The following is a 16,262-nucleotide window of genomic DNA, read 5'->3' on the forward strand; positions in this document are numbered from 1 at the left end:
AGCGCGACTGTGGAAGTTAGGGGGGAAAAAAGAGCAGAAACTTTCTCCTAAAAGATGACTCCCGGGGGCACAAAAGTTGTTCTGTTGGCGGTGCGAGCTCCGTGTCACGCTGTGCCAGCGTGGGCTGTGGCCTCTGCACTGTCAAACAGGGCACTGACGGCAGCCTGGGACACGGCCCCCTCTGTTCCCCGCGCTGCCTGCCTTGTTTTGAATGAACAGCGTTTTCCTTTGTGTCCACCATCAAAACACAGGGCAAAGTTAGTCAGCAAGTTGCATAGCTTTTCTACCGTTGGATTCCTCAAGCCTCTTTTGTACCAAGTTCCACAATGTTTTTCACGGCACCGGACCTGACAGGGATGCTGGAGGTATTCACTATGTTTGTTTGTTTTTTGTTTATTTGTTTTTTTTGTGGTCAGAAAAATGCAAAAATGTTTTGAGTATAGACAGGTTTCTAGGCAAAGGTACCATGTAGTATGTATCCAGTGCTGTCAGTATTCAAATAGTAGTTTTCTATAGGAGTCAAAAGCGGTTTTCTACAGCATCCAAATTCTCCCGCCGTTCTGCGGCCCAGAAAATGTTAGGAAGTAAATAATAAATGTGGATTTTTATCTGATCTATTTTTCTAATGGCAGAGAGAAGCATTTCCCTGTGAATCCCTGGCACTTTTGATATTACCTGAAGGCAAATGGTACAGATTTATACAAGTTATTTACAACAGGAGCCGAGCCACAGCGCTGGAAACTAGGCTGCAGATCAAAGGATTGTTTTGATCTCTGCTTAGCATATTTGTTTAACCTAGCCAGTGATTCTGCAAAGTGCACAAGCTTTTTGGTGATATGCAGAGCATCCTTTATCCTTCTTTCTCTTGTGTTAGCTCCGGATTTAAGTACTTTCTGTATTTAGGAGACAACTGGATTTGCCAGCTTTTGAAATTTAGTTGCCCACTGCTCGCAGTCTTGGCACTCAGAAATAGATAACTAGGTATGTAGCACCGCTAATCCTGATCGGCCTTGTAATAGTATTTGTGGACTGCACGGCACCCAATTAGGGCATAATGTGTTATTTTTGTTTCTGCTAAGTTGGATTAAATATGAAAATGTGGTTGTTGTTTTTTTGCTCTTCTTTCTGAATGTTTACTTTTTAATCTGCATATTTATTGGCTTTCTCTCTCTCTCTCTCTCTCTCTCTCTCTCTCTCTCTCTCTCTCTCTCTCTTTCTTGCTGCCCAAATTTGGGGTAAACTGTGTTCACCCAACAGTTAACAACAGAGTGTCTGTCAGTTAAGACAATGTGAGGGGAAAAACTCAATGAAAAATGTGCTGTAGAAAGAGGGAAAGAAATTTTGTTAAGAAAGCCAAGTGTGTATGTGTGTGTATGTGAATGTGTGTGTGTGTGCATTACTTTCTGTTGGCGAGATGAGCGTAGGTTTAGTGGCAGCAGCGAGTGAAGGGGGTAGATGGCTCACAAGAGGGATAAACCTGGAGAGTCATGCTGCAAATGTGTTTTACAGAACACAATGAAAGCGGCGGACAAAGCGATTGTGGCAAAGTCCTTTGGAAAATGGCAAAGCAGCTCTCAGAGGTCCAGGACCATGGAGAAGCCGGATGAGCCTTCAGAAGGCACTGAAGAGGCAAGCTGTTCCAGCAGCACCTGTGAGTCACCCAAAAAAGGCAAGAAACGACCACCTCAGCCTCTCTTTCTTCCTCCTGCCGTCGCACTAAACTTGCAGTGTGTTTTTTTTTTCCCGTCTCACTGGTCGTCCGTGTTATTAACCATGACTTTTTTTTTGGATGCATTATGAGGCCTATCTCCCCCGGTAAACACACAAACAGCATTGTTAGTGGTGAGAATTCCTTTTGAAAGAAAGTGTTTCCCTAATGATAGAACCCTGCCAAAAAAAAAGAACGAGTGAGAGAGAGAGAAAGACAAAGCGGGAAAAAAATGGAAAAACAAAAAAACAGTCACAGGTGCTTGGGAAAAGAGAGAACGGAGTGAATGGTCACTGAAGTCCCCTAGGAGGCCTTTTAGCCGAAGCCAGTGCGGTGGGTGGACTTTGTGACAAGGACGTTTGTTTGGAGCCAGGTGGAGCGCTTTACTGAGCATGCTCCTATAAGCCCCATTCACATGCTAATTCAGCTCCAATGTAACTTTTATTTGTCTCAGCCTGGTGCCGAGGACAATAATTACAGAGCATTTTATCCGGCATTAAGACCAACTGCATCAGCAAATCGACCAAATAATATGAATGCACATGTGTTAGCTATCATTGTGGTGGTGAGCAGGTTTGTTTTGGGTTGAAAATATCACCTTATTTATGAGCATGTACTTCATGTGAAGCCAGGACACATCTGTACTGTCAGGGCAGTGTCTTAGCCTGTATAGTACTTTGAATAGTCTCTTCATTTCATGAGCTTTGTCACCAGTTCATCACTTGAAAATGACTGGAAGCTGAGTAGGTCCCTGCATTCTCTAACTAGCTGCTCATGTATGAGCTCAGCCATGACTTTTCATACACAGAAGCAATGCATAGAATTATTCTTGTTGGCAAAATCATAATTGATTGGGTCTTGACCATAATTAAATGGGTCTTTCATAAGGTTCATTGACAGCGTTCAAATTCTGTTACAAACTCCTTCTTTAAAGAAAAGTTTCTGCCTTTCTCATAACTACCTCACAAGCACATTTTGCCAAAACCGATTTCTTTAAACAGCATGTATTAAGACGTTTTGTCTGGTTACCCGATTTACCTCCCGCCAAACACTCTTACTACAACATGACACGACATAAGCCCTACATCAGTCTGGTATAGATCAAATAAACAGTGAAAAATAGTTAGGACTAATGCACACATTATCTACAGTAATGTGCAAAAGTTTTCAGTTGTTCATTTTTCAGCTTCAGGGATAAATGCAGAAAACATAGAAACAATGTTTACAGAAAATGACACAGAAGCCTCCAAAATAAAGCTTTCAGCTTTCAATGTGTCCACCTCTTGCCTTCACTACAGCTTCCATTCATTTCACTTAGCTTCAGTTTTTCAAAGAAATCAGCAGGAAGATTTTTCAATATCTTCAAAGTTGGTTGCATTTTCTGCTTTTCTCATGGACCAAGTAATCACAAACAAATTCAGTGACTTTGATGTCTGGGCACTGATGTTGCCAGTGCATTGAAAAAAGCAGCAGCTTTGTTATTTGATTTGCAAATATTCTTTTTTCAATTTTTTTTCTCATTAACAGCTTCTTAACAGCTACACATCCTTTTAGTCCCATAGCATTAAGTTGCCTTCTATCAGTGGAGTAATGAACAGGAACCTGTGGACATTTTAAACTCTGAAGCAAGAGTGAAGCTTTCTCTCAAAGCTAAAAGCTTTAAGTACTGTTTTTCATAGGTGTGGACTCACGGGTTGGTGTGCTGTGGAGTCACGAATTTGATGACGTGAAACTCGACTCGATAAAATCGAGAAAGACTTTTGCAGCTCGACTTTGACTCAAATGCCAGTGACTCTGACTTTGACTTAGACTTCAGTTTTATTATTTGGAAAGACTCGAGATCGATCTGGAAGAAATGTAGAGAGGTGTCTGACCGCAGACGACACTCTACCCAGCCACTTATTTTTCGTATTAATGAATCCATTTCCTGCCATAAATGTGATATACAGCAGTGTCATCAAACGTCTGTTACTGTGTTTATGCTCTTATTATTTTGGAAGACAAGTGAAGCATTTACAGTTCATGTTCGCTTCCATAAGTGAGAAACAAGTGAAGCATCAATAAGTGCTCAGTGCTCTTACTGGAGAAACTTACCAGGCAAACTGACCAATTTTTTCATGGTAGCAAAATAAGGATTTGCATCTGCAGGTAAAAGAGGCTGAGTTTGACATTTATGTGCCAGGTTTTTTGCCATTTCACTTATAATGGTGCATCAGTAATCCAGCGCCTGATTGCCAAATGCAGCTTTTCTGTAAACTTTGTTCAGTTGTTTTGTTATTTGTTGTTGCCTAAATTTAATTTAAACTAGGTATTGTTTTTTTAGTTTGCTGAAATAGTTTTAGTGCTAAGCTATTAAGGTTATATATTATATTATATTAAAGCCAGAATGTGTTGTTTTTTAATGCAACAGTTTTAAGAGTATATATAGCCATACACTACTAACATGCTGTCGTTAAAAGGCTATACTACTGTTACCATCATTTTTGGTATTCACTGTTGAAATGGCCTTAAATTAGCTGAAGAATGCAGACTGATGTTAAATACCTGGGAAACAGGTGGAAACAATCAGGGGTGGAGCCATGAAACAAGAGGGCAGGACTGAAAACCAAAACAGAATCACATGGACAGGACTGGGAAGTAAACAACACGAGCACATGGACAGGACTGGGAGGGGCCAATCGTGACACTTGGGACTTGACTTGGGACTTGAGTGTCAAGACTTGAGACTTACTTATTACTTGCAGCTTCGTGACTTGTTCCCACCTCTGCTGTTTATCTGATGTTGGCAGTTTTAGTCAGTCGCATGGTTGTTAGGAGCCTCATTTTTGATCTCCAGTTTTGGAAACTCCTGTTTTTTCCACTTTTTTTCCTTTGACTTTCCCCTTCACTTTTTGTCCTCTGAAATATCTTCTGAAAAATTTGTACTTCATGTACTTTATGGCTCTGACCTTTGCACAGTACTGTAGATATACAAAGTGGTGATGTAGACCCATCACAGGACATCACACATCTTGCCTCTACAGATGACTCTAAAATGTTCAAAGCTTTTAGTTTTTTGTTCTATATCAATATAGCCTCAAATCCTGTCTGTGCTCTTTTTGGACTGTCAGTGGGCATATCCTTGCCAAACACCGTTCACAAAGCCATAGGTTTTTCTTCCCTCCTAGCAAGACAACTCATTTTGCTCAATTGGAAACGTCAGGTCTCTTCATCCTTTGAAAGGTGGATTAAAGATAAAGCTAGAAAAAGAAATCAAATACACATTTAGAGGATCTAAACATAGATTTCTACAAATATGTCAAGCTTTGAAAGAGTACTTTGCTTTTCTACAAATTCTACTAGATGGTGAGAGCTGAGATGTGTCTAAAATCTAACTTAAATAGCAATCACATGAAGGACCACATTTCATAATCCTTTCTTTCTTCATTTCTTTCCTTGTTTTTCTCATCCCTGCTGCTTTCTTTTCCCTGAAAAAATGGGTGAGGGTGGTAAGTAAAGGTTGATGAGTAGTGCCTGCTAATAATTTTTATATTTTTACCAGTGCATTCCTTAATTTGGGCAAAGCTAAAACTTTGCAAAAAACTAAAAAGAGAATAAAAACGCTATTAAGGGAATAAGTGATTAATGCAAAAAAAGTCCAAGGATGCCTGTATAGGTATGTATAGAGATAGATGTCATTCTTGAGTTTTTATGATGTCTGACTTCCAGCTTCCGAGGTTTACACATTAGCCTTTCCAAATGCACTGTAAACCTAGGCCTTTTAGTGTGGTTTCACCTACACCCTACAAGTATTTGCTCGTCTGCCTTTACACACATATGAACTTGAGTGACATCCTTTTCTTAATCCATAGGGTTTAATATGATGTTGGCCCACCCTTTGCAACTATAACAGCTTGATCTTTTCTGGCAAGGCTTTCAACAAGGTTTATGAAAATGTTTATGGGAATTTTTGACCATTCTTCCAGAAGCGCATTTTTGAGGTCAGACACTGACCTGGCACTGGTGCACAGTCATGTTGTAACAGGAAGGGGCCATCCCCAAACTGTTCCCACAAAGTTGGGAGCATGAAATTGTGCAAAATCTCTTGGTCTGCTGAAGCATTAAGAGTTCCTTTCACTGGACCTAAGGGGCTGAGCCCAACTCTGAAAAATAACCCCACACAATAATCCCCCAAACTTTACACTTGGCACAATGCAGTCAGACAAGTACCGTTCTCCTGGAAACCACCAAACCCAGACTCATCCATCGGATTGCCACTTGGAGAAGTGTGATTTATCACTCCAGAGAACAAATCTGCACTGCTCTAGAGTCCAGTAGCGGCACTTTATACCACTGCATTCGATGCTTTGCATTGCGCTTGGTGATATAAGGCTTGGATGCAGCTGCTCAGCCATGGAAACACAAGTTTGGAGGTCTGTAGTGATTGACTCTGCAGAAAGTTGTGGACTAATGCGCTTCAGTATCCGCTGACCCTGCTCTGTCATTTTACGTGGCCTACCACGGCCTACCACTTTGTGACTGTCGTTCCCAATCACTTCCACCTTATTATAATACCACTTGCAGTTGACTGTGGAATATTTAGTAGCGAGGAAATTTCATGATTGGACTTGTTGCACAGGTGGCATCCTATCACGGTACCACGCTGGAATTCACAGAACTCCTGAAACTCCTGAACCCATTCTTTCACAAATGTTTGTAGAAGCAGTCTGCATGCCTAGGTGCTTGGTTTTATACACCTGTGGCCATGGAAGTGATTGGAACACCTGAAATCATTGATTTGGATAGGTGAGTCAATACTTTTGGCGATATAGTGTATACTGTATGTCCTTTCTTGTGCTTAACCTCCAGCTGGAAAAGCAGCCCAGTAATCCTCATGAAGATGTCAATGAAATGTATAATGCATAAATTTACATATATTGTGTCTTCCTGGTTATCACCAACAAAAAAGTATTATCTTTTAACTTAATGTATATTTATTTTTTACCTTTAGGTAAGAGTTTTCTGTGCTTGGGCATTTGTTCACCTCTGGTGTCCTTGTGTGAGTCACTGTCTTGGCCCCGTTTCCCAACTTGTGCCAAAGGAGTGTTTGCAGTGGGTCACCCGGTTTGTCCATTTCTCCAAGGTGTGCTACAGCTCCGGAGAGGCCTGTTTCCATGCCTGGCTATCTGCTCTGCATAAATAACATCAAAGGCATTGTCATCTGCACCTTTTGGATTGCCTTTCTGAGCCTATTGAAACTGCCTGTCCCCAGGAGACAATGCTGCAGTCTGTGCCATAACCTTGCATTACCTACTGTTCACTACAGTCAGGAGAATAGAAGAAATAGAAGCCTGGCAGAAATTGAGGAAAAGAATGGAGTACAACAAGAGCAGAACAAAACTGTTTTGCTATGTAAAGGAACAGTTCACTTATTTCTCAGGGATTTTCAGTCGTCTTCCTTGCTGAGAATATTTTTCTATGCATGGAAAATGAGTCAGTGTGTCCAAATGACTAACACTGATCTTTCCATTGTGGATGGGATGCTGCCTTACAGTTGAGAGAAATTGTTGAGGTTATTGCCAAAAAACAAGGTTCCAATAGGAGATACGAGGGTTCCAATAGATATACTTTCTCCATCAATAGGAAATACGGACATGCTTTCTCCATCAATGACTTAGATTTGATTTCAAGGAACAGCATGGCATTATTAAGTAATCCTTATGTGTTGCATCTATATCATATAGTTGATTACCCTAGATTACCCTAAATTGCAATGAATTCCCTTGTACTATGTATAAGAACTGAGAACCTGTTGACTCTAAACACACTTATGATAGTGATTTTATTAACTTATTGTTCACAGTTACCAGGCAAGTACTTGCTTAGGATGACTTAGCTTGGGAGATGATTTTTTTCTTGCCAGACTGATAAAACCAGAGCATGGAAGCATGGATAGCAGTGTGAGTTGTAACTATCTTAGTATAGTATATGCTAGTGTTGTAGTCAAGACCACTAGAGGTGAGCCCCAGGTCAAGACCAAGACCTGGACATGTCAGGTGTGAGTTGAGACAAAAACCAAGAATGGCGTCACAAGGTTGAGACCAGATTGAAATTTATTCTGAATATAAAAATATTTGTCTGTAGATCATTGTATGCTTATTATCATTGCTTATACACTATATTGGCAAAGGTATTCACTCACCCATTCACATCATTGAATTCAGGCATTCCATTCACTTCCTTGGCCACAGGTGTATAAAACCAAGCACATAGGCATGCAGACTGCAAATATTTGTGAAAAGAATTGGTCGCTCTCTGGAGCTCAGTGAATTCCAGCATGGTACCATGATAGGATGCCACCTGTGCAACAAGTCCATTCATGAAATTTCCTCGCTACTAAATATTCCACAGTCAACTGTCAGTGGTATTATAATAAAGTGGAAGCGATTAGGAATGACAGTAACTCAGCCATGAAGTGGTAGGCCATGTAAAATGACAACAGATGCTGAACCGCATAGTGCGCAGAGGTCGGCAACTTTCTACAGAGTCAATCGCTACAGACCCCCAAACTTCATTTGACCTTAAGATTAGCTGAAGAAGCGCATAGAGAGCTTCATGGAATGGGTTTCCATGGCTGAGCAGCTGCATTCAAGCCTTACATCACCAAGCACAATGCAAAGCATCAAATGCAGTGGTGTAAAGCACAACGCCACTGGGATCTAGAGCAGTGGAGACATGTTCTCTGGAGTGACTAATCACGCTTTTGCCGTCTAGCAATCCGATGGATGAGTTTGTGCTTGGCACTTGCCAGGAAACGGTACTTGTCAGACTGCCAATTGTAAAGTTTGGTGGAGGGGGGATTATGGTGTGGTGTTATTTTTCAGTAATTAGTTCCAGTTAAAGGAACTCTTAACGTTTCATTAGACCAAGAGATTTTGGACAATTTCATGCTACTAACTTTGTGGGAACAGTTTGGGGATGGCCCCTTCCTGTTCCAACATGACTGTTCACCAGTACACAAAGCAAGGTGCATAAAGACACTGGTGAGCTAGTTTGGTGAGGAAGAACTTGACTGGCCTGTACAGAGTCTGGACCTCAACCCAAAAGAATACCTTTGGGATGAATTAGAGCGGAGACTGCGAGCCAGGCCTTCTCATCCAACATCAGCATCTGACCTCAAAAATGTGCTTCTGGAAGAATGGTCAAAAATTCCCATAAACACTTTCATAAACCTTGTTGAAAGCCTTGCCAGAAAAGTTTAAGCTGTTATAGCTGCAAAGCATGGGCCAACATCATATTAAACCCTATGGATTAAAAACTGGATCTCACTAGATTTCATATGTGTATATATATATTTGCCAAATATTACATGACAATGTTATAGTCTTAGTCCAACTTTGCACTTTTAGCATTGGAAGCTAATGATGAAACATATTCAGAAACTACCAACTCAAGTCAAGTGAATATAAACCAAACACCATACATTCATTTTCATTATTAAATGAAAATATAGTAATAATATTCTAATGTTCTTTCAGGGAATGTCTGAATTTTGGAACCAATGAACATCAATTAACAAATATTATTATTATTTGGCCTGTGTATTAATTGGATCAATTAGACCCTCAACAACGAACAGATTCTATTTAAACATATAGAGAAAGGAGTGGTTTATTCTGTCTAATGGTATTGTCCATTTTCAGTAATGTTCAGACATAAAAGATTTTGGTTACCACATTACCCCAAGATCAAGACAAAACTGAGTCAAAATAATGTTGAGACCAAGAATGTTAATTTTATAGTTTTGAGACTGAGACTGGACTGGACTCAAATGCTCAAGCATTTCATGCTAATACTTGCTGAAACACAACACAATATTTCTACTATGCATACCCACTTAAAAATGAAACAGTTGCTCTAACAGAAAGCTACTAACAAAATACCTTTTTATTTATGTCCAGAATCCTCTTTAAACTATCGCAAATAAACATCACCTAGTGGACTGCTGTTTGGAATGCCCAGTTGCTTTTTGTCTCATTAACTGTATGAGTAGGTGCCTTTGCCTTTAAATGCTGAATTAAAGAGATATGTTTTTAAATGTTTCTTAAAAGTGTGCATGGAGCTTGACTGTCTAATCGAAGGTGGAATTGATTTCTACAGTTTAGAAGCATAATAGCTGAAAGAGTTCTGTATTTTACAGAAGGTATTTGCAGAAAGCCAGTAACTACAGATCTAAGATCACGTACTGGAATATAAACAGACAGACATTCTATGATGTAAGAAGATGCTAGGTCATTAAGAGCATTAAAAAGTAGTTGCACATCTTTAAATCTACCCTGAAAGATACAGGCAGCCAGTTTTAAAATGTGAAATTATCTCTCTTTTTTTCCTTTTTGTTTTTTCTTAGGATTTGTGCTGTCGCATTTTGTATGAGTTGTCGACAATTTGATGGATATTTGCTTCATTTATAACACTGTTATGAAGCATGATTCCCACAAGCAGAGTTTATAAGACAGATGGCTATTTATGAACAATACATATCAGTTTTATGAATGATTTTTAGGCCCTCAAACTAAAGTGGTAATACATTTTCCATTCATAACACCTTTGTGTGTTTGCTATAAAGTTGTAGCATTCCATTTATTATCTTTTTTTACCTTCATTTTAATATTATCTTCATTCTCCAACTCACCATGTCACCATGAATGGAAAATGTGTTACCCCTTTAGTTTAAGGGTATCAAATTCCTTCATGAAGCTGACAAACATACTTCTTAACAGGTAAGCACTGTCCTGGTGACACTACTGCAAGACCAAGACTTCATACATGTGGTTTAAGAGAGAAAATGAATGACATGAAACAAAAGCAATACTTCATACACAAACATCAAAAAACAACCTTTATGTATTTGTCCCTTTTTTGTTCTCTGTCATAATCTACATTCTGATGTGATATAAAATTGCATCATGGAGAGAAGAGGGGGTGGTTTCCATGCATATTTCAGCTGATATCAATACAATGTCATCTTGAGAATGCTGACATAAATAGTTATGTTTTAAATATGTTTAGTGCTGTAAATATGTTCAACGCTTATTCATATTATGTCAGTACAATGTCATTTATTTCATAAAACATCTTATGTCTTGTTGCGAGTACTGGCATAAGCACTTAATAAATGTTCAAGTAGTGCTTCATAAACACATTATTCAATGTTTATGAATGCATTATGAAGCCCTTATGTAGGTAACCTTCAAATAAAGTGTTGCCATACTTTTTATTTATGTTTAGAATATTCTTTTAACTATCACAAATAAACACGCGTCACCTAGTTGACTGCTGTTTGGAATGTATAGTTGCATTTTGTCTTATTAACTTTTTGCATAATCCACTGAGAAATATCTGACACACAGCTGATATGCCTGTCTGCAGAGTCTTGGTTATCAGGAGGAATGGAAATATGGAATTGTGTCTGCATAGCTATGAAAATTTATGTTTAAGTATTACCTAGAGGTAACTAGCTCTAGGAGAGCTAAGGCCCTAAAACTGAACCTTGTGGGACTCCACAAGAATTTTTTTTATTATTTTTGATGAATATGTTCCCTATGGAACCGTGAACTGTCTATTAACTAAATATGAAAGGCCAACCCATATTCAAGATGGTGGATTAAAATCTTGATATCAATGGTTTCAAAACCTGCACTAAAACCAAGTAAGACCAGAATAGAAGGATGTTGTGCATCAGCGCTGAACCATAAGTAGTTCAAAATTAGACATGCATTCAGTTGTTTGAAAACAACTTTTTCTAGGACTTTACTTTAAAAAGGAAGGTTTGAAATGGGTCTAAATTGATTTAGTACAGAAGGATCCATGCTACTCTTTTTCAGCAGAGGCTTCACCAAGGCAGTTTTACAATAGTTACAACATCACTTTGAACATAATCAAAAAAACATCATAAGAAAAGAAGTAGAATCAGGGTAAAGATCACATGTGGATGAGTTTAAATTGTTTATTACCATTGTAAGCTCCTTATAAATAATAATAAAGATATAAATATGTACAAACAAGCATTTTCAGGGTGCTGTCTAACCCTAAACAAGCTTGTGAAAAAGTTTTTTTTTTGTATTTCTTTCTGTTGTTTTAAAAAAATCTTTTTGATTTATTACCTCATTTTTTCACATGACTGCCGAAAGACAATGAGTTTTAGTCCATAGGTGGAGCCTTTGGCCTTTAGCCACACCGCTGCATGTTAGAGTAGAAAGTGAGACTGCATCCCTGTCCCTCATGGCCAAATGGTGAACCATTAGATTCAATTGTTTTAAAGTTTAAATGGCTGAATCACTACTGAAATACATGTTTTTGCAATTAAATATTTTTTTTTGTGTTTTAATGAAACACAATGATTTACTGTATGTATAAATGTTCAAAACTGTTTGCTAGTCATGTCCTGGTATGTGGTTCTGTTCAAAATTAACAAAAATGTTTACTATCAAAACAGTCACTAAATAAAGACAATTAAGGTATAGGGCCATTTAAAGCAAAATTATTATGTCCAGAACATGTTTTCAACTCTTTGACTTTGAACCAGTTGGGTAGAAAGAACCATATATATTATCATTGCTTTAGATGAACCTTAGATCAAGTGATGACGGGATGCTGCAGGTACTTTCTGGCAGCGTCTTATGTCAATGCTGCCGAACCAGTTCAAACACAGCTCCTGCAAGATCGGTTGAAAGTTTATTTCCTTCTTCTTTTTGTGAGCCTAGTTTATGTGCAGAGGGAGGAAGTGGAAGCCCTATAAGTGTTCCTGCAGCCCTAAGCCTGTTTGGGAGCTGCGATTGAGCCATTCGTCAGTGTGAAATCGTATCCGGTACTGGTTCTGTGATCATTCTCTGAGACTCTTGTTAAATGGTTTACTTGGCACTTTCGCCAGCGTTCGCTGCAGATAGCGAAGGCATAAAGACTGGCCTTGATCGGATTAACCGTGCAACGGCATGATGTAACTCTTTGTCTTTGTTTGTGAGGCATGTGTTCTTTGGAATGGTGCAACCACTGCTTAACTCCCAATTTAGGACACTTGAGACACTTGTGACCAATGAAGAAAAAAAACAGAAAAGTTTCCAAAGTTTCCAAAGTAGCAAAAGTGTGGCTTGTCAGGTACGCGATTATGTGAGTGTTTGTTTGCTAGTTCTTTGTTATTTCTCCACAGGATTATCGCCTTGTTTAGGAACACTAAGTTGTCATAGACAGTTACTTGCCTGTGCCCACGTACTCACTGTCAACAGTTCCAACCCCAAAAAAACCAAAGGATAAAGCTCATTGAAAAACACACACACACACACACACACACACACACACACACACACACACACACACACACACACACACACAAACACACACACCCCAGCTGCTGCAAGAGTATGCTGAATACGTTTGAAGATGACTTTACAGAGAGTGGGAAGCACATCTTTCTGTTCAGTAATTGATTTAAAACCCTGATGTGCATAATCCGTGCACTCTTGATTAAGCACATAACTAGTGCAAATGAGTTCTAATTTCTTAACCTGTTTACGCCATCTACTGCGGCTTTATTGTGAAGCTCTTTCAGAAACTGCTACTGCGAATCGGGATTTCGGAACCAGCTCTTAACCACTTTAACGCTAAAGATGTTATCATCTGTCCTGAGATATTCAAGCTGATGCCGCTGTTCCTCTCTAGATGTGGCCATAGCAAGCCCTGTTCTTCCTGTATACTAGAAAGAAGCAGAAATGTCTGCATTTTACTGGAGGTTTAGATGCTTGTTTATCACTTTTAAATACCATCATCTTTGCTGAAATCCTCTCTCAAAAGAACCTTTCACTTGCTGGAATAAATTCAAATTAAAATTTAAATCCTTCTTTGCATTTCCTCAGCCTCTTTTAAAATAGCTGGCTCCTTTTAGAAAGCTGTTTATGTAGTGATCTGCTCATAATCCAGTTTGTTTCTCAACAGCAAAAAAAAAAAGAGAGAGAGAGAGTGAGAGAGGCACTGAAATCGTATTATCACTATCTCGAAGAGATGATGCGAGTCAGAAAGAGTCAGGATCTGGGGGGCAACTTTTCAAAGTGTTAAATCTGACGAATGATGCAAATGCTCTTTGATGGAGTACTTTGACGGAACACAGGCATTTGACTTGCAAATGCTAATAGAACATTGTACTGCCAAAACTCTGATGTATCTCATGCCTTTTGTGATGTTCTAGCAAAAAATGAGACAATGGAAGATCTAAACGAATGGGTTGCAATATCTGGCGCCCTTTCTTTGATATATATGAAGGCTGGAGGGAGAGGCTTTGGCAGGTTATGTCAGTTAAATAGCTTGCGTGTGATAGGATCCCTCACCCGAAGCTTAAAAGTCTGAACTTGTCCCCTCATAATTCCATGCGCATTATCTGAAGCCACCTCAGTGGCTTCAGAGAAGAGCTCGTCTTTACGCTCCTCTATGACATAAATCTTTGGCACATCCTGTTTTGTTGTGTTGTGGGAGCGACTTTGAAATAAACAAATCAACACTGTTTAGAGACTGACCTTTTCCCCCATTTTCTTTCTCTTTTTCCCAGTGAATTCATTTTGCCATTCAAAGGACAAATCATACAGAAGACCTTATTAAGGTTTATGTTTGAGTGCCTTAGATTGGAGTTATTGTTAGCGAGCAAATTATAATTGTATCTCCTGAAAAGTTAGCAAAGATCTAAACAAAAGGAAATCAATGGCGGAGGGCCATTAATCACTCCAAGCAGGCTACTTGTGCTGAAGAAACTTACCTCATAATCAATGTCTTTGTTTTGCTGAAAGGGCATTTGCATGCTGATTCAGTGTGGTGTATTGGATGCAATCAAAACATTGTCATCCACATTAATAAGTGAGTTATTTGTACTCTCAAGGGTGCCGCTGAATAGTGCTGACAAACCAAGGCATTGTGGCACTCTAGTTTTAAAGGCCAATCCCACCATGCAAGAATCAGGCTAAGGATTGTCAAAAGAGATTTTGAAGAGAGTCCGAAAATGAAATGTGCTCCAGCAATGCACCTTCCTTGTAACGATGCCACCATACAAGTGGATCTTCATGAAGTGCTTGTGATGCACGTCCGTGGACTAGATACGCTTTTGCTTTACGTTTCGTTGAGGCCTTAAAAAAAATTGAAAATCAGTTTGATTGTTTTCTGTATAACAGATTAACCTTAGGATGTTGAATTTTTTTCTAAATTTTAATAGATTTTACTAGATTCTATTTGACAGAGACTTTACCACATGATCACTGTAAACAGTCATGTCTGGCAATAATCTGCCGATTTCCTTAGTGTAAAAACATACATTTTTATGGCGCATAGACCGATTAAATATCCTGATTACCTAAAAATGCACTGGGCTTGTGTATACATTGTACATCTCAAACATGTCAGCTTTATGTTGGCAAGACATCTGTATTTTCTGTTGCATTGAAGGCCTGATGTTTATGTTTGAATATGTAAGAAGTATCTTATTTCCATGGATTTGCATCTTTTTTTTCCATGAAGGGATGCTGCATATGTAAACTGAGTGATTCTTTCATTGTTTAATATTAAGTCATTTGTTTGAGGTTGGTTCAGTTTCATAGCCAAACATTATTGCATGCATCTGATATACCTCAGTCTGAAATGGGTCACGTTAGTAGTAAAAGCAGAAAGAATGACTGGCTGCTCTGATTCATTGCAGTGCTTTGAGGGGTTTCCTTAGCTTAGTTTCAGGGACGGGTGTTGAAAAATGTGACACCAAAATTATGCAATTTTGTGAATCCTACACATGTACTTACACTGTAGCATTTCAAAGGAAAACATTTACATTGTGGGTCCAGGCTTCCATTCCACACACAAATTACTTAATAACCTACCCAGTTTGTGTATTTCCCACATATTTACTGAACAGGTAGTCTTGTGTGAAAGGATGTGAAAACTCTGAGAATTTAAGGGAGTAAAAAAAATTGAGACGTTTTGCCAGTTGGCAGATTTGAGATATGTTGCGTGGTGACCTGACATTGATGACCCAGTGTTGACCAGAGGAGGATGTGTTCTACTTTTGAGTCTGGGTACTTCTTGGTGTTTTTCTTCCTTGTGCTCTTAGGGCATTTTTCCTGCTACGGTCACCCTTAATGGTCTTCAGGGTCTAAGCCCACATTTCTGGAAAAGCTGATTTTTGACAATGTTTATTGTGAAAAACACACTATATAAACAAAATTGATGTCAGTGGTCACTAAAAAATGATGAGCAAATATGTCACCGATGTAAGTACTATAGATCTGTACACAAGTACTATTTACACAAAATGTTCAAGGGGCCCACTTTATCCTGAAAGGCATTATATTAAATTCATTGGTTCCCAACCCTGATGGGTTAAGTGGAGAAAGAACATGGCAAACAGTGGCAGTGGCAGTTATTTCTTGTATCTCCTGTATTTTCATTGTTTAGCGTGCACTCACTCCCTAAAGGAAAGACCCTGCTCAGACAGGTGTTATCTTCTGTCACAGGTGCATTTAAACCATTCGAAACGCTATTAGTGGACACA

The 16,262-nt window shown here is 39.0% G+C and overlaps 1 protein-coding gene across 4 annotated transcripts in view; it reads left to right on the forward strand.

Moving 5' to 3' along the window:
- Nucleotides 1-232: 232 nt before the first annotated feature.
- st18 (ST18 C2H2C-type zinc finger transcription factor) overlaps nucleotides 233-16,262 on the forward strand; it is a 75,361-nt gene continuing 59,331 nt past the window's right edge. For 3 of the 4 annotated variants that reach the window (XM_017723287.2, XM_017723289.2, XM_017723288.2), the window contains exons 1-2: nucleotides 233-365; nucleotides 1,510-1,669. In XM_017723287.2, the coding sequence (XP_017578776.1) occupies nucleotides 327-365; nucleotides 1,510-1,669 (199 nt within the window). In that variant the 5' untranslated portion in view covers nucleotides 233-326. Of the gene's footprint in view, nucleotides 366-1,509; nucleotides 1,670-16,262 lie in introns of those variants that run through there. The other variant, XM_037537351.1, reaches the window with a different exon arrangement.

Source organism: Pygocentrus nattereri, chromosome 3 (assembly GCF_015220715.1).
Source record: "Pygocentrus nattereri isolate fPygNat1 chromosome 3, fPygNat1.pri, whole genome shotgun sequence".
Classification (NCBI taxonomy): domain Eukaryota; kingdom Metazoa; phylum Chordata; class Actinopteri; order Characiformes; family Serrasalmidae; genus Pygocentrus; species Pygocentrus nattereri.